The sequence below is a fragment of the Populus nigra genome, chromosome 1 (genome assembly GCF_951802175.1).
Source record: "Populus nigra chromosome 1, ddPopNigr1.1, whole genome shotgun sequence".
In the NCBI taxonomy this organism is placed as follows: domain Eukaryota; kingdom Viridiplantae; phylum Streptophyta; class Magnoliopsida; order Malpighiales; family Salicaceae; genus Populus; species Populus nigra.
Window position 1 is genome coordinate 10,717,868 of NC_084852.1, and position 17,722 is coordinate 10,735,589.

The 17,722-nt window shown below is 34.4% G+C and overlaps 2 protein-coding genes and 1 non-coding gene across 3 annotated transcripts; 1 reads left to right on the forward strand and 2 right to left on the reverse strand.

Moving 5' to 3' along the window:
- The first annotated feature begins 1,900 nt into the window (after nt 1–1,900).
- Nucleotides 1,901–4,926, forward strand: LOC133678229 (transcription factor TCP4-like). Its single transcript, XM_062100489.1, has 2 exons — nt 1,901–4,476; nt 4,562–4,926. Exon 1 carries the CDS (start codon nt 3,215–3,217, stop codon nt 4,439–4,441), a length of 1,227 nt encoding a protein of 408 aa, XP_061956473.1. The 5' UTR covers nt 1,901–3,214; the 3' UTR covers nt 4,442–4,476; nt 4,562–4,926.
- Nucleotides 4,927–6,792: 1,866 nt separating this feature from the next.
- On the reverse strand, nt 6,793–10,376 carry LOC133678239 (protein IQ-DOMAIN 10-like). The gene is made up of 6 exons (XM_062100501.1): nt 10,230–10,376; nt 9,870–9,934; nt 9,608–9,778; nt 8,276–8,503; nt 7,346–7,459; nt 6,793–7,259 (listed from the first exon to the last, which is right to left on the reverse strand). The coding sequence occupies exons 1-6, from the start codon at nt 10,246–10,248 to the stop codon at nt 6,948–6,950; spliced, it is 909 nt and encodes a 302-aa protein (XP_061956485.1). The 5' UTR covers nt 10,249–10,376; the 3' UTR covers nt 6,793–6,947.
- A 359-nt stretch (nt 10,377–10,735) lies between these two features.
- Nucleotides 10,736–10,809, reverse strand: TRNAI-UAU (transfer RNA isoleucine (anticodon UAU)). The gene has a single exon. It is a non-coding gene; the product is annotated as a tRNA-Ile (tRNA).
- Nucleotides 10,810–17,722: the final 6,913 nt, after the last annotated feature.

The window sequence follows — 17,722 nt, forward strand, 5'->3', positions numbered from 1 at the left end:
CGTTTAAATGGTGCAAACACATGGTGCATACGTTTCCTAGATGCTCGTGCATGAAAAACAAGTGCTAACAATATTTTTTAATAAAAAGATTAATTATTCATTGTAGACAGATAAAAATATTCTTAACAAAAAAATCATATGTGAAAGGATAAAAATACCTCTAATGAATGTTTTATTTTTGTCTAATTCTAAAGGTAAAATTGTTTTTTTATTATATTCAAAAAAATAAAAAGACAAAAAATTTCTTGATTAACAGGTTTTTTTTTTAATTTTTAGAGCAAATAAGTTATTTTACTGTTAAAAAAAATAAAAAAAAACATATTCAAGACCAATGGGCTATTGAAGAAGATCAATTACCCCCCAATTTTCCACTGAAGAGCAAAAAATAATAAAAATAGCAATTAAAGACAATTAGTTCATTTGGCTTTCAACTTATTATGGTGAAAAACGAGTGAAGTGACCACTCTAACAAAATTTTGGTTATGATTTACTTCTACTCACAGCATTTTCAAAAAATCTCAATTTAAATAATTTATATGTTCAAGAATTCGCCCCAGTTTTTTTATTATTATTATTACAACAAAAGACAATAGGTGTTTGGTTTTATAATTTGAAAAAATTATTTTATAAAAAGTACTTTTAGTTGAGATTTGTTTGGTATTTATATATATTTGGTTAAAATTATGACTGAAATTGAAGTTAAACAAAAAATAATTTAATATATTTGGTTAAGAATGCTTTTTAAATTGAGGTTATAAAATAATTAAAAAAGATATATATTAATATTGATAAATTTTAATTTAAATATTGCAGATTTAACAACTACTATTATATTATAAAATAAATAATATTTATATAAAATATTTTTTATTATTTTATTAAACTATCTATATTTCCATCGAAGTTTATTCTACTAAAATAATAAAGAATGTCTCAATTGTTCACTTAAGTCAACAATCACTCTCCATTTAAATGAATAGTATAGAGTGATTCACTCTACACTTATTTTCTACAGCTTACTTAAGTACACAGTGGAGTGGAGAGTTGGTAGCAGCCTGGAGCTGCTTTTAGTGGCACGTAGATGCGCCCATAAATTCTAGTAGGTCCCATTAATAATAAATAATGTTGTTTATCAAAGATAAATGTACCCACAAAAACAAACATGGTTAAAATAATTTTCAAATTTTGCTTATTTGTAAATATTCAAATAACCAAAGCTCGGATTTCCATAAATAATTTAACAAAAAGACTCAAGAAAAATGATAAATCATTAATCAAAGAAAGCCAAAACGATTTGCCTTGGTGCTTTTTACAGTTACTTGAAGACACTGTAATTATTGTGCTTGCTGCAAGCTTAGGAAGTAATAAAACATAATCTATAAAGCTTATCTTTTATTCGCAGTCACTTGGAATGAATTTCTGAACGGCCCCAATAATAGATTTTTCCTCTTTAATTATTTGAGATTATATTAGCTAAGATCCCAGGCTTTTATTATTGAATCATGAAACTTTAAGCTGAATGATTACAGCTAAAAGACCACAGTACCACAGCTCCAGTTCAAGTACAGCCAGTTCTTCCCTTTGGATTTTCTACCTCTACCTGGACTTATAAGTAATTTAAAAAACACATGGCTACGTAAATAATATTCAGAAAAAGAAAAAGGAGAATAACAAATCGAGAGAAACATAATTTGGGGAAAAATATATAAAAAAAAAATACAGGGTGTCAAGATGCCATGTATGAGAAATCCAACCAGAAAAAGCTGGGGTGGAAGATGGTGTTGTTCCTTTTGAGCGAAGCAATAAAGAGGGGGAGAGCAGAGGAAAAGCTGTAAGGGAGGGTCACTTTCAAAAGCTGTGTTGGCATATAAAGGATCTAATCTCTCAAAGCATCCAGACCAGAGAGAGAGAGAGAGAGATAGAGAGAGACGCACCACTCCCTTTGAACTACACAACCAACGGTTCTAACTTCTAACCAGGTCAAGTAGGAATAGTAAAAAAAAATCTTAAAAGAACCGAATTGGAGAGTGAAACATACCAAACGAAAAGGGTGGGGGGAGAGAGAGAGAGAGAGAGAGAGAGGAGGAGGGGGTAAAATAAAGTTGAGGCTTGGAGACTTGTTGATTGAATCATTAGCTCTTTCTTGGTTGGTGCTTGTGCGTCTTGTGGTAGAAAGAACAGCAGCAGCAGACGCAGTGATGAGGTCACAGAGATCTTTAATCTCATTTCTGACCAAACACTGCCACACTTACCAGTGGCATCATCAAGGACTCCTCTTCTTATAGGTCAAGAAAGGAAGAAAGAATTTATCTTTCCCCAGCTAGCTATAGCCCGTCTTATTACTGTTCCATAGCACCATATCTACCCTTTCCCCTCTCTCTTCCCATACAAAACGATGAAACAACCGCAGGAGATTTCCCAAGAAGACCCTTCTTGAGAATTCGGGGGTGTGGCTTGTTCTGGGTCTTCTTTCTCCAGAGGGTGTTTTCCGTATTACCCTTGTGTGGTGCTGCGTAGAGAAGGACAACCATCAAAAGCCTAGCTAACTGCAGATAGAGAGTCGAGGGAAGAGGTGATGGGTTAGGCTACCCATAGAGCAGGCATAGGCTTTCAGGCTTGGTTTTCAGTTTTAGTTTAAGAGTTTTTATTTTATTTTGGAGGTGATGTTGGGTTTGATGGAAGTGGAAATATTGAATGGCAGAGCCTTTTGGGAGAGGCAGCAGAAGCAGCAGCGTCAGGTATCAGAGTGGTGGCAGCAGTTGCACAAGCAACAAGAAGAGACTAGGAAGCAGCAAATTAGAGAGAGTGGTAAAGAGACAACCCCCACCCATTAAAGAAAAGTGTTATCCAATAAAAGCTGGAACAGATAAAGAACAAGGGTCTGAGACTGGATCCTCGAAGGAATCACCACCATCACCACCAACTTCAAAACATAGTTCTCAATTCAAGACATGTAGAAGGAGAAGAAGAACAAGATCATCAGTCACCCAAACAGCATCAACATCATCATCAACAACAAGTGCCACCCTTTCTTGGCCACCATCAATATCTCCAAAACACAGAGTCCCAACAAGATCAAAACCAACTCTTATATCAAAGATTAGACACACAGCAACAGCAGCAGTCTCCTCCACAACCATCCAAGAAAAGATCTTACTTCCTATCTTCTTCATCTTCAACTCTTCAAGAGCAAGGCCTCGAATATGCAAGAAAAATGGGAGAGAGCCACCACCAAGCAGCAACATCGTCAAGATTGGGGATAAGAAACACAGTGGGAGAGATTGTGGAGGTCCAAGGAGGCCACATTGTTCGGTCCACAGGAAGAAAAGACCGCCACAGCAAGGTCTGTACTGCCAAAGGCCCCAGAGACCGCCGCGTCCGGCTCTCAGCGCACACTGCCATCCAGTTCTACGATGTGCAGGACCGCCTAGGCTACGACCGTCCCAGCAAAGCCGTCGATTGGCTCATCAAGAAAGCAAAGGCTTCCATAGACGAGCTTGCAGAGCTACCCGCATGGGATCCAACCACAGCGGGATTCACCCGCGCAACCAGTAAAACTACAACAAGAAGCACCCAGCAACAAAACATAAGCGACGAGAGGGAGTATCAGCTTTCCATGGAAAATGTTGCCGCTTCAAAAGCAGCAGCAATTGAAGTTCAAAATATGCAACAGCAAATGGCAGAAAATCCCAACTGTAGTTCGGGTTTTCTGCCACCATCTTTAGACTCAGATGCTATTGCTGACACAATCAAAACTTTCTTTCCAATGGGTGCTTCTACGGAGACATCGTCTCCAATTATACAGTTTCAGAACTATCCACCAGATTTGCTGTCAAGAACCAGCAGCCAGAGCCAAGATCTGAGGCTCTCGCTCCAATCATTTCAAGAACCAATTCTTTTGCAACATCAAGCACACCATCATGGCCATCAAGCTCAAAATGAAAATCAAGTGTTCTCTGGAACCACTGCTCATTATCTCGGCCTAGATGGCTCTTCTAGTGGGTGGTCTGAGCAGCACCACACACCAGAAATCAACCGATTCCAAAGAAATTTGGTGGCTTGGAATGCAGCTGGCGGCGGCGGCGGAGGTGGAGGATTCTTCTTCAACACATCACTACCACCGCTACAGACGATGTCGCCATCGCCACTTATACAGCCGTTTTTCGGCCAAAACCAGTTTTTTTCACAGAGGGGACCCCTTCAGTCCAGTAACATGCCTTCAGTTCGTGCTTGGATAGACCCAGCAATCACTCCTGATCATCATGAACAACAAATTCCACAAATTTATCATCAGCAAACTGCAATATCAGGCATTGGATTCACTGCCTCAGGTGGTGAGTTCTATGGGTTTAGAGTTCCAGCACGAATTCAAGGCGAAGATGAGGAGCACGACGGCATTCACAACAAGCCGTCCTCTGCTTCCTCTGATTCTCGCCATTGATCGAGCAAAAACGTCAAAAATTTCACCTTTACCAGGTGCTACCATAAGAACCCATTTCTCAATTTCATATATGCTATCCATATAATGTCATCATTTTTTCATTTTAGCTCGTTCTTGCAGGACTTGATCATTGTTTAAGAGAGACTAATACGGTGCTAAGAAGATATTTCAAAGACTGGCCTGGTGACTTGAAGATGAATCAATGGCAAATACCGTGGGAAGAGAGAGAGATCTGAGTGGATGTTTCAGGTTTTTCGATCCCCGGTCTGTTTAGTTTCTATCAGATGTTTATTAGTATTACTTTCTAGCTGTTGTTTTAGCTTCCATGTGTGGGAGGGCTTTGATACCTCAGCTTTGCTTCGAACTTTTGTTGGATTGGCTGTGTGTTTATGTGGCTACACTTTTTGTATGTCATGGATGCTTGGTTGTATTTGATTCCATTTCTAGAATTGCTGATAGAAGCAGAACTACTTTGATTTGATGAATGGTTTCATGTTTTCCCCAACTAGAGCAGACCTGATAGGCATAATCTGTTATCCTTTCAATGATTTTCTGTAAAACAGGCAACCTCAGATCAGCAAACATAGACTTTTTGCAGTAGCATTTTCCCCTTGCTCAATACTATATCCTGTTCTTTTGAACTGCTTATAACTAGTGTCAAAGAATGGGAGCAACACGACACGGGCTACTTCCTCTGTTTGGACATGGTCGATTTTTTTTTCCATGTAGATGAGAGAGAGAGTTTCCCTTTGTGATTGTTTTTGTCTGTTGCTTTTCTGCCTTTTGATGCCTCAACAACTTCCTTAAATCTGCAAAAAGAATTGAAAGAATAAACCCATCTTTAACATCTCTTTCGTTGCTTGGATTTTCGGGAGCATCGAACAATGAGTCATTTTCCATCAACAGTAGAAGCTGTTTGCAATGGAATAGAATAGGAAGCTGGAAAAGAAATGGAGACTTTATGTCTGTTGAGTGGAGAATTGTGTTTTCTAGTGTCATTTACTCCATACTTTCTGTTTTACTAGCCTTTTTAGTATGATTTGACCAGACTTGTTTCTGAAAGTAAAACATAGAGTTCATCATATAAGAGGAAGCAAAACAAAGATAGATCTCGGAAACCTCGTTTTCTTCATAGCAGAAAAAACAGTGTAGTTATCTGAATTCCCTTATTTAGCCAACCTGAAAGAGATCCAGGTGTTATTGGAGGATCTATTTGATCTTAGGTTGTAGATGTGGGATTTGAAATACAAGTCCTCCAGTCCTGGATGATACATTTGCATCAAGATCAGGCTGTGAGGAGGAATCCAAAGGTCGTGGCCTGCCATTCTTGGTGTAATCAATGATTCCTAAGCTTAGATAAATTTAGAAGGTAGAACAAGTGGTGTGGGGCTACGCTGTGTACGTACACATATGCCGGATGATGTATTTGTTTTTGTTTTTGAGTTAAAAAAATGCTTTTGAATTTGTTTTTTAAATTAGTTTTGATATTCTAATATTAAAAATAAATTTATAAAAAAAATATTATTTTTATACTTTTTAATATAAAAAATATTTTAAAAAATAACCAGAATAACAATTTCATACACTATTAAATAATGGGATGAACACAGCAAAGCTCAATTATGGAAGAATACACATAATGGCATGAACACAGCAAGGCTCAATTATGGAAGAATACACAGTGGATACCACTAAAAATGCGATACTTTGCCATCTGTCTTCGGTCCCCTACCCTGTAAATCTCAGTCCCTCAAAAAAATCTCTTCAGCCTAGCTGGGTTTTTTTTATTTTTTGGCACCCGGGGAAAAACCAAAATATATTAAAGTGAAACACTTGGATTCAATGGAGATGGTGACATTTTGCTTTCTGCTGGTTACTAGCTAGTGTTCTTTATACTGGAATTGATAATTACTACTGCAAAGGCAAGGTACGGCCATAAGCGTAATTCTACACCAAATTCCCTTCTTTTACCTCGTTGAAAGCTAATGACATAGGGTGGCTGGCGGGGATACCGGTACGCATGAGGTGAACATGCTGAATAGCGCCTTAGTAAACTAAGATTTACAAGAAAAATACAGATTTATTGGGGTTGGGAATGCAAGATCTTGTTGGGATGTACTTGTTCTTGTCTAGCTATACAACTAACAATGGATTGGTGTGGTAATTGATGCATAATGGACACATGAGCTAGCTCAAAGTGCGAAGCTCTTCTAGTTGCCTGCTGATTTAAGAACATTAATTAATTTCACGGTTAAAATGCGTCCTTCCTCGGTGGTTTCGAGCTCCATGCCCATGTTACTTCTTTTCGAGGCAAGAAAATGAAGCCTCTTGTCATTACCGAACAAGCCAAATTTGCTCGATGAATCTTTTTAGTTACTAAGATAATTTACTTAATAATAACTGTAAGCAAAAATATGTTTATTTTACACGCTGCATGCCAATCTCACACCAACCCCGAAAATAAACAATACAGAGACACAGGATCAAGAAGGGAGCATCACGAAGGTCAACTTGGAATCAGCAGATGAGACGAGCCGGCTGTAGAACTGGCAACCTGGGCAGCTTGACAATCCACAGCTGGGCTAGGCAACATTTTAGATTTAGCAGTCACCTTCCCATTTGACAAAGCAGGTTTGGTTGGAAGTGTCGTTTTGCTCTCTTGCTTTGGATGAGCTTTCTTGAGGTTATGAAGCTCAGCATGAACCCTAATCTCCCATGGCCGAGCAGCAATCCAGCGCTCCTTCCAGCTCCAGCCCCAGTTTTCTTTGCCAAGGCTGTAATAGGCCTGGCCTAGATATTGGGTAGGGTTGGCTCTCCACTGTAAATCATTCACATTAAGCTCACACGTTTACCTCCATCTGAACCAGAGACTACAGGAAATAAATATGTTAACAGTTAATGGACCTGATGAGAGAAGGCATATGCCATGGCTCGTTCACGCTTCACTGCTGCTTCTTCTCTTTGCTGGATCCTGGAAAGGATTTCCTCCATGGTATCGGAGCCACCGCACCACTCCACCTGGTCAACAAAGTCAAAGCTAAGCAAACAATTGTGGACAGTGGATCTTAAATTCGTGCAATAATTTAGAGGTCCGGGCTTACAACCACATTCCATATAAAATACATAATGGTAGGACGCCATTAAATTCTTCCTTTGGGAACATCGCTTCTGGGGAACCATATATGGTTAATTGCCCTTTTCCTTCCTTTTCTTTTTTTTTTCTTGGGAGCTAACCACTTTGAATGCATTTAATTTCTCTCAGAGCATGTATCTGTACAAACCTTATGCAATTCTTCCTTTTCATGAAATATTATTTGAAACACAATTCCAAACTACAAGGAAAGTAGCTGCTGACTTCCTTTTCTCTTGAATCCTTGTAAATTTCTTTTATAACTGTCCACTGGGAAAGTAGTGATGCATGAAAAGGTCAGATCAATGCATAATTAAATTCTGCCACTTAACTAGAAGACATTTCCCACTTGGACGAATTTCATTTTTTTTCCAAATAGCTCAATCTCACAGAGAAAAAAGCCAACAGCTACCAGTCCACAAAGAATGGGTCAGGCTCATTCATTACTCATCAAGAATTATTTTGTATTATAAATAAAAACATCTTTTAACAAAAAAAAAAGAGTTCATTTTCTTGGAATTATGCAATAAATTAGCATAGACACTCGCTTCAATGCGGTGGAAAAATCTTCAACAAAATTTAGGGGGAACCCACGATCTGTGTTGGTTGACAGGTCAGGTGCCTCTTAAAATTGGCAACATTCGAGTATATTTTTCTGTGACATAATTTTCTGTACTATTTCATTTTGTAACAGTGATTAGTACCTCAATCTCTTGAAGTTTGGCCTCGAGTTTCAACTGGTTTTCTAATTTCTTTTGCTTGATACGGCCTTCGGTGACCATATGGTGCCGGCGGGCTCTAATCTGTGCCTGTATGTTGCTCCATGAATGAATATGGCTTAAGGTGCTTGAAGCTTGCTTTTGAGTGTCATGACCATGAATCAGCACATTAAACCTCACGGCGCCCTTAAGACGGTGCATTGCTTTTCTTGCCTGAAAACGAGAAAAGCAAGCCATTACTACTTCACAGAAAGTACAACTTCTATAATGGTTGGATTGGCTATAAGCTCAAGAGAGCAAGCAAGTAGATTGCTTGAAATTCCATCAGCGTTGACAAAAAAAAGTTTCTATCCTTCCTTTATGGCCTCTTTGGTCCCCACCCCCCTCTAGGCTACTTCACTTCCTCCCGCAGACCACCAAATCTCCCTGACAAATAAGAAAATCTATGTTGTCCGCCCTAGGAGCGTAAATTACCATAAATATTTTTTAAATTATTTAAAAATATATAAAAATAATTTTTTAGTTTTTTAAAATTTATTTTTAACATTATCACATCTAAAAATATTAAAATGAAAACTTAATTTTTTTTAAAAAATTTAATAAAAAAACAGGTTAAACCTCAAAAAAATCACTAAAAAAAAGACAACTGGATACCATAATATTGAAATCGATCTGCTGGGGAAAGGACTGGCAAATAAAATGAAATCCCAAAATTATGTTGGCTAAATCAATGAAACATGGTGAACCTCACAGAAATGAATAAATTATTCTGACACAATTATTTTAAATAAGAAATATAGACATCTCATGTTGGTATGAGGTTTCTAGACATGCATGCACGATGGAGAAAAAGGTACAAGGTTCTAAAAGGGTAAAGAGTCACACAACTCAACGCATTGAAAAAAGAGCATCCTACATGATAAGGTATGTTTGGCTAGTTTGATTATCGAGCAGTGATGAGGAACTATGAGATTGGTACGAATCCCATTGCACCTGTCCACAAAAGGGAGGAGAGTGAGTGAATGTTCGTTCTGAAGTTATCACTCTCCGTTTCTTCAACTCTAAATCAAATTCTTCATCCATTAAATGCAGGAGGAGATTTCAGCTTCCAAAATGAAGCTACTGCCATAAGCAGCTGTCCTGTAAAGAAGGCAGAAACGAAACTGGCAGTCGCTGCCATGTTCTTGATTTTCTTCTTATCATAATCAAAGGGTTGATTCATGGGTCCAAAAAAATAAAAAATGAATGCTCCTTCTATATATATATATATATATATATATATATGTATGTATGTATAATCACACCGTTGAAATGTACCTTGTATGCCCGAAAAGCATCTTGAATCCTGACAGCAGCTATATATTCAGCAGACAATCCAGGAGCAACATGAATATTGCTCTCCAAATCACCATTGGCAAGATTACTTGATTCTCCATGGGTGGGTGAGCTCTCCTTTGACCCGTTTGCCTTTTCTGTAGCCGAATGTACCTGTCTCACAGAGATGCAGGAACAGATTACAAAAAGAAACAACAGCTCCTGTCTTACCAGAAGGAATCATCTGAATCCAGAGTATTTTCACCTTTACTTTCTTTGATCCATCTTTCTTCGCCTTTCTCGTTCTTATAATTGACTTCAACCAGTTCCCTGAGCCCATTGGTATAGATCAGCTTAATTATTTCTAGCAGATTAAGCGTGCGTATGTATATAGAAAATCAAGAACATCCCTCCATTTCAAATGATTAGTTCAGCAAACTTAATCAACGTACACAAAGCAGAATCAATGATTAGCAAATCAACTACAGATTTCATTAATATAAGCCAGAATAAACAAGTACACTAGAACATAGCTATCATCAATCATTGATAAGTTGATGCTGACATGAACACATGATCTTGTTTATGAGAGAAAATAACTAGACGTATGTAGTGGCAAACATACCAGAGAAGAGACAACCCATGTTTGTTTTTATGGGGGGTTCAAAGAGAGAAGCAACACATTCTTCGTTGGATTGGGTTGTGGAGATCAATATTGGGACTCCAAGTATTAATTAAGAAGTAGAAGTTGAAGTGCAATGCAAGAAACAGGTGGAAAGGGGATGGGTGCTATCTTCTCTTCTCCTTCAACTGACTGCTCAACCAAACTGAAACTGGTGTTTCATCTTTTGGAAGGTCAACAGTCAAATACATTAAAACGACTGCGCAATCAGGTGTCCCACGGAGCACCTAACCTAACTGGATTTCACCGATCATTAGTCCCGAGGTTTTAGACCATGTTTGTAAACACAGTGCAGACTGTAATTTTTTAAATTTTAAATTGTTTTTATAGATTAATCTTAAAAATAATTTTTAAAAAATAAAAAAATATTATTTTTTTATACAACACTTTGAACCGCAATATTATTAAAACAACAAGTTTAGGGAAATCAAAATATAATACAGAAGCGATGGTCCCGGCGGGGCTCGAACCCGCGACCTTCGGCTCATAAGACCAACGCTCTAACCAACTGAGCTACGGGACCCTGTTTTTCTTTAGGTGACACTATATGTAATATGTATAAATAAGAACAACTCGTTGGAAGACAGCCGGAGAGGAGGCAAAACAATGTTTCAAAACCTTTTCCTTATCCCTCGGGGGGCTTTCTATGTTGATCCTTTTCATCACAGCTCCTCGAGATTTTATTCATATTTCCTTAATACAGCATCAAATATTTGATTATCACATGATTTTTATTATAGTTTATTTAATTACTAAAGTGCCCTTATATCAAATATTCAAACTTTGCCATTAAATTGAGAGGAAAAAAAAAAACCCACCATCTTCAACCGTTTTCTCCTCCAGAATTGCTTTGAATATTTCTTAGAATAGATTTTAGTGTTAGCTTTCAATTTCAATTTGAAATCTGAAATTAGAATCAAGAATCTTGAAGGGCAGAAATCCAGGAAATTGATTTTCAACAATGAGTAACCAATATCATGAACATCCTACTAAATGATTTAAAACAATTTGTTTCTCACAAAAACTCCATATACATTATCTTCAACTTTGTCCACAAGAACACAAACCTAGTTCCCAAATTGAGAAAATCCCAAAAATCAATTCACAAAAATTCAACCCAATTTGAAAAACCTAGTTCCCAAACTAAGAAAAACCTAAAAATCAATTTAAAGAAATTCAACCCAGTACCCAAATTGAGAAAATGTAAGAAGTTAGTTTATAGATATTTGAGTTTTTGTAATGTAATGAAGATAAATAACAGTAGTATTTGAAGAAGAAGATGAGGAATAAATTAGAAAGTGAAATCGATTGATTTACATTAGGGTTTTATAAACAATAAATTAACCATGAAAATCAATTTGAAGTTTTTTTTTTTGGGTTTAAAAACAACCCTAGGAATTGAATCTCACTACACAAACCCTCTACCTCTAGCCCCAGCTTCCAAAGTTAACAATAAAAGAAAAAGGGATCTCAAGCAGAACAATGGTTGCTTCACATATGTGCACATATTTGTTCGCTTTGCCAATACAACATGTTTTTTTGTTTGATATTGGTTTTAAAAGAGAGAGAAAATGGTTTTTGAATGTAAAAAAAATGGTCACTCAAAGACATATCTAAAGCACTTGTGGATAAGCCTAGAGTGCTCATGGATGGGTATATAGCACTCGTGTAAGGGTCAGCATCAAAATCATCCCAACTCGTAAACGAGTTTGGAACACTCATGAACGGACCTGTCTCAATTTTATATTCATGATAAGTAATCTTATCTTCTTTTAAGGCCACTTCGAGACACTCAATCTCGTTAACCTATTGTAATCCAGCATGAAAAAAGTTGAGCATATTATTGGCTAGGGCATATCCCATCTCATTAACTTCTTTATGGATAATGAATACAGCTCTTCGAGCCTCCTGTAATGAATATAATAAATACATTAAAAAATAACTATCACCCACCAATCATATATAATAATATCAACAATATTTAATAAGTGCTGTATAGAAAAAAAACATTGCGTATCAATCGATTTTGTCTAAGATATCACGACTCGTAATGCATCGGATTACATAGATGCCTTAAGAAATATGACCATTTAGGTGCAATAAACCAATGTGTTATTGACAAATACCATCTCATGTGGGTGTCTAGATCAATTATCAGTTTCTACTTTACAAACATATGATCTCTTTTGACACGCTAAAGATCAAGATAATCTACATGAATCACCAGCTAATTCCATTAATGCCTACCTTTACAACTTTTAGCATGTAACTCTTTATCGGTATTAACATAATCTGAGATGTGCTGGGATAGTCCAAGCAATATGACCTTTGCTAACCATAATACATCTCCCTCTTGATTTATATATGTAATCGATAATTCAAATCCTCGGTATATAACATTTATATAACCTATCAAGATATAAAAGACATATAATAGAAAGTAAGTTGAAATTAAAAAATTAACATCTAAATAAAAAAAATATTATAGCATAAACCTAGTGAGGCTTGTCTTAGTAAAAAATCATGGATGTGAGTGGGATTCAAAGTGAAATATCTTACTTCATGACATCTAGCATGAGAAGTCACATAATTAGTATATTTTTTTTCAATTAATTTATAAACAAATAAAAAAAACTATTAGATTTTATTAATACCTAGATCTTATAGAGAGTTGCCTCTAGGTGTCAACATCAAACATATTATTATCCCAACTCTCTGGACATCTAATATAAAGATGCTTCCATAACTAGAGCTATATTAATTTACATTTAAACTTCTAAGTTAGTTTTCAAATTGGGATTAATTGTTATAAACAAAGTAAATCATTTGCTGGAAAATATTAAAAAATAATTATATCTGAAGAAGTAGTGGACACCTGGCTATTTGTCTCATCCTCTTCATATATGTTTTATATAGTTGTCGATATATATATGCAATCATGCCTCCTATTGTAGTTAAGATTAGCCCAAAAATCATGAAGTACTGTTAGGAAGAACATGGAAATAAAGAGAGAAAAGGGAAGATATTAGGTCTCAAGGTTATAATTTGTTTGGAGTCATAAGCCTCATATGCAAATCATAAGTCGCAAATGTAGCATGCAACACACAAGTTGCAGATGTAGCATGAAACATGCAAGTCGTAGATGAGACTTCTGACTCGTAAAAGTTAGTTATTTTCCTAAATATTTTCTATATTATGGTATTTTCCCTTTGTTTTTTACTATGTAAAAAAAAAACTAAAAAAAAAACTCGTGCTTTCAATTGATGTTCCTCATATTACAAGTTTGTTAGAAAAACAAAATTCTTATTCCATAGTCGATCAAGTGTGGGTCAATTAGATGAAGCTTGGTTACCGTCTTAAAGAGACAGATTATTTGAGATATGTCTCCTCTATACTTCTTATTTTAAAATGAAAAGAATTCATTCTAAATCCATCCTAAATTATTATTTTTTCATTTGTCTTTATCCCTTTAAGTAAATATCTTTCTCTTCTTTTTATATTTGTGAAGACATTAACTAAATACAACCTTATAAGAAAATAAACTAAAATGAAAGGGTGGTCTGGAACAATGCCAAATATTGTTCACACACTCATAATGTATTGTGAACTGGAGTAGTGTTTTTTTTTAATTTTCTTTTTATTTTGGTCCTTTAACTTCTTCTTTTTTCATTGATTGTGTCCTTTAATTGGAAAAATAATAGCCAATTGAAATTTGTTGGCTATGGATAAAATTAAAAGAAAGAGGATTAACTAAGAAAAGGTGCCAAAAATAGCTGGCGTATTTAAAGTTGGAGCAAAATGTACAATTTAGTCCTTCAATTTCCATAATTAGAACCTTTTGGTTCTTTTAGTTTTTCTAAATTGAATTTTGGTATCAAAATTTATTTTTATTATTTATCAGTTCTTGATATTTTAAAAAGAGAGAAAGTTTTACTAGATTACAATATAGAGAGAAACAAAGAGAGAGAGAGAGAGGGACACTTCAATTTTAAATTTTAAATTCGATTATTTTATAACTCTCAATTTACTTCCACATTTAATTTAATTTGTGGTCAATTAAGACCAATCAAGGCCCACCCAACAAGATAATAAAGGAAGGAATAAGAAGGACAAATTATCCAACTAGATTAACTCATTATAGTCATGTCCATTACTTCAGATGTAAATTTAACGTGTTAACTCGGGTTAATGTAGAGTATGTTGTTGTCTTTTTATTTTACTCAATTTCTTTTTTTTGATTTAATCATTTATCAATTTGTTGCTTCACATTTAAGTTAGGGTTAGATAAGGCTAAAACAATAGTAGCATGAATTGTTTTTTAACTAGATTATTATGTGGCGAATACTTAAAGAAAAAAAAACTAAATTGAGAAAAAAACAATAAATAAAACTACAACGAAAGCTTGTAAAAAATAATAAATAAAGCTAGTACATAATAGACTTATGAAAATAAATGGAAGAAAATACGAGAAAATCTTGAAAGAGAAGATAATTGCGAAGCTTTAAGAAATTTTTTTTATTGAATTGTATACTAGAAAACAATAATACAATCAACATAGTTATCCTTATATACTAATTTATAATCTAAAAAATTATTTGTCAAACAATTAAAATAATTTTTAATATGTTATAGCTCATCTTTCTAATAGATCTTGAGTTTAAACCTCTTTTCTATAATAAAAAAAGAAATGATTTTATTTTGACTTTAGAATTTACATTCTAAATAGAAAATCGTTACTTAAGATAATTTAAGAGAGACAAAATAGAACAATAAACCCACAGTAAATAGAATATTAAATTCTTTTATAAATATTGAAAATAAAAAACCTTGTATAAGTGAATCAATAGAACAAAAAATATATTATTTTACATTCCCACACATAAAAATATTTAGAGCGTGTTTGGCAGTGTGGTTACGGGTGCTTTTCAAATAATTTTTCGTGCTAAAATGCATGTCAATGATGTTTTTTTATTTTTTAAAAATTATTTTTAATATCAACACATCAAAACAATTCAAAACGTATAAATCATATTAAATTTAAAAAATAAAATTTAAATTTTTTAGAAACACCGTTCTAGCCACGTTTCTAAACGGGACAGTAAAGGGTTAAGTTTAAGCCTGATTTTGCAATTTTATTTGGTGGAAGAAAGGAAAGAAGACGGTGCTGTCACATCAAGTTTGCCAAGAAGAGCTGAGCTAGCAAGTCAAGTGGCAGATGCCACCCAAGAAAGACTCATTCAACCCACAGCGATTAGGCAATTTGTGGCAGATGCCACCCAAGAAGATAGACGTGCCTTAACTCATTCATTCCACAACTGTAGGGGGGAGAGGTAAACAGTAAAAAAGCAAGAATGAAATCTTGGAAGAGAATCTTATCATTAGATGGCAACATGGGCGTCCTTATATTTTGTGTATCCAACAAAATCTTGGCGTTACAGGTCACCGGAGGGGAGTTGTGTCATGGAGGCTCCACCATCGATCCTCGTGCATGTGGGCTGGTACTGCTCTCTGGGTTTTGTTGCAGACAGGAGTTTTGTTTTCTTTCCTCAACGTTAGAGATAGTTTGTTGTGGCTAATGTGGGCCCTTTTAGAAAGGTAGAGGTAGCATTTCTTATTGGCATAGCACAAATAAGATTTGAAGTCTCAATCTAATCTTGACATCTCAACTTGTGTGTTTCTTTATTTCTTTGCCTCATTCTCTTCATATATAGGATCCTAGTTTATATATATATATATATATATATATATATATATATATATATATATATATCAAATAACGTGTATAGAAACATAGTTGGTGACAAATTCATTTGGAATGCTGGACAAAACTTGACTAGTCATGCAATGTTCACTGAATAAACTAGATACTTTTTTTTAAAATAAATAAATAAATAAATAAATAAATAAATAAACTAGATACTTGGTTGGTGTCATGCTGGAGATCAAATTATTTTTTCAAAAAAAATGTAAGAAATAAAATAAAGTCACCGTAGACATGTTTTCTAAAAGTTAAAAAAAAAAATCAAGAACACAAAACCTGTATATTGAATATATTTTTTAGCTATTGAGTTGATGAAATAGCACATAATATTCCTTCTTTAAATATCAAGACGACAACATATTGAGTTGAATAAAGTCAACCCCGACTAACTTGTAAAATTTATAATTTAGATCATGAGATCATGATAACCCCATAGAAAACAAATTAAATCAAATTATGAAGCTCAATTCTTAATTAACAAAATGTTAAATGATGAAAATGAAAAAAAAATTATTTTGTTAAGATGACAAAAAAATATGATTTAAATCAACCCAAGTAAACATGCAATACTCGCGATCTAGGGTATGAGAATGAGTTATCCACATAGAAAAAAAAAACAAAATAAAATTCTGAAACTCAATTCCTAACCAACCAATGATAAAGGACGAGAGAAAAAATTCAACCTGAAAAAAAATGACAAAACAATAACTCGAGTTGACCCAAGTTAATCTACAAAACCTTGTTTTCTCTTGTGAGATTATTTTTTATTTAATTATATGACAACAAAAACAAACACTAACAAAATTGAAGACCAACCAAATACCGAAAGGTTTGTTTGAACTTGCAATAACTTTATAGAAAGCAAAATAAAACAAATTACAAATTTTAATTCAAAATCAACAAAATATTGAAGGATGAAATTAAAAAAAACTAAGAAAAAAAATAACATTGAAGTATGAAATTGAAAAAAAAATCAAAGAGAGAAAAAAAAGACAAAAAAATAAATAATTCAAGTCAACCCACGTTAAACTTCCAAACTCATGACATGTGCGATTAACCCATAGAAATCAAATAAAAAAATTATGAAACCTAATTTCTAATCAACTTAATTCTCAATTAATACAATATTGAAGGACGAAAATGATAAAAAAAACTATTGAATTTTAAAAAAAGAGGAGCAAAAAGAGAACCTTTAGTCAACCTAGGTAAACCCTTTAGACTCTTGACTCGAGTCATGAAAACGGTTTAACCACAAAGAAATCAAACCTAAAAAGATTTTGAAACTCAATTCCCAACCAACCCATATTAAAAGAGGAAATAGAAAAAAAAAATCAACCTAAGAAAAATGATAAAAAAAGATCCAAGTCAACCCGGCTTAACCTGCTAAACAAAAAAAAACAATGAAACTCAATTTCTAACTAACCAAATTGTTGATGGATGAAACCAAAAAAATAATGTTTAAAAAGTACACCAAAAAATGATCTATATCAACTCGGTCTAACCTTCCAAACCTGTGTCCCGAGTCATGAGATCGATATTAACCTATAAAAAGAAAATAATAATTATGAATGATGAAATTAAAAAAAAATCTAATTTTAGAAAGGACATAAAAAATAATAATTAAAATAATGAGGACCAACATTGATATAGGAGAAAATTAACAAAGCAAGGAACA

Excerpts from the sequence above, each read along its gene's own strand:
- LOC133678229 (XM_062100489.1), top strand. The coding sequence starts at position 3,215 with ATGGGAGAGAGCCACCACCAAGCAGCAACATCGTCAAGATTGGGGATA.
- LOC133678239 (XM_062100501.1), bottom strand. Across the intron at positions 9,779-9,869 it reads ATGGATCAAAGAAAGTAAAG|GTACATTCGGCTACAGAAAA; the intron begins GTGAAAATACTC and ends TCTGTGAGACAG. Across the intron at positions 7,460-8,275 it reads CCAAACTTCAAGAGATTGAG|GTGGAGTGGTGCGGTGGCTC; the intron begins GTACTAATCACT and ends TTTGTTGACCAG.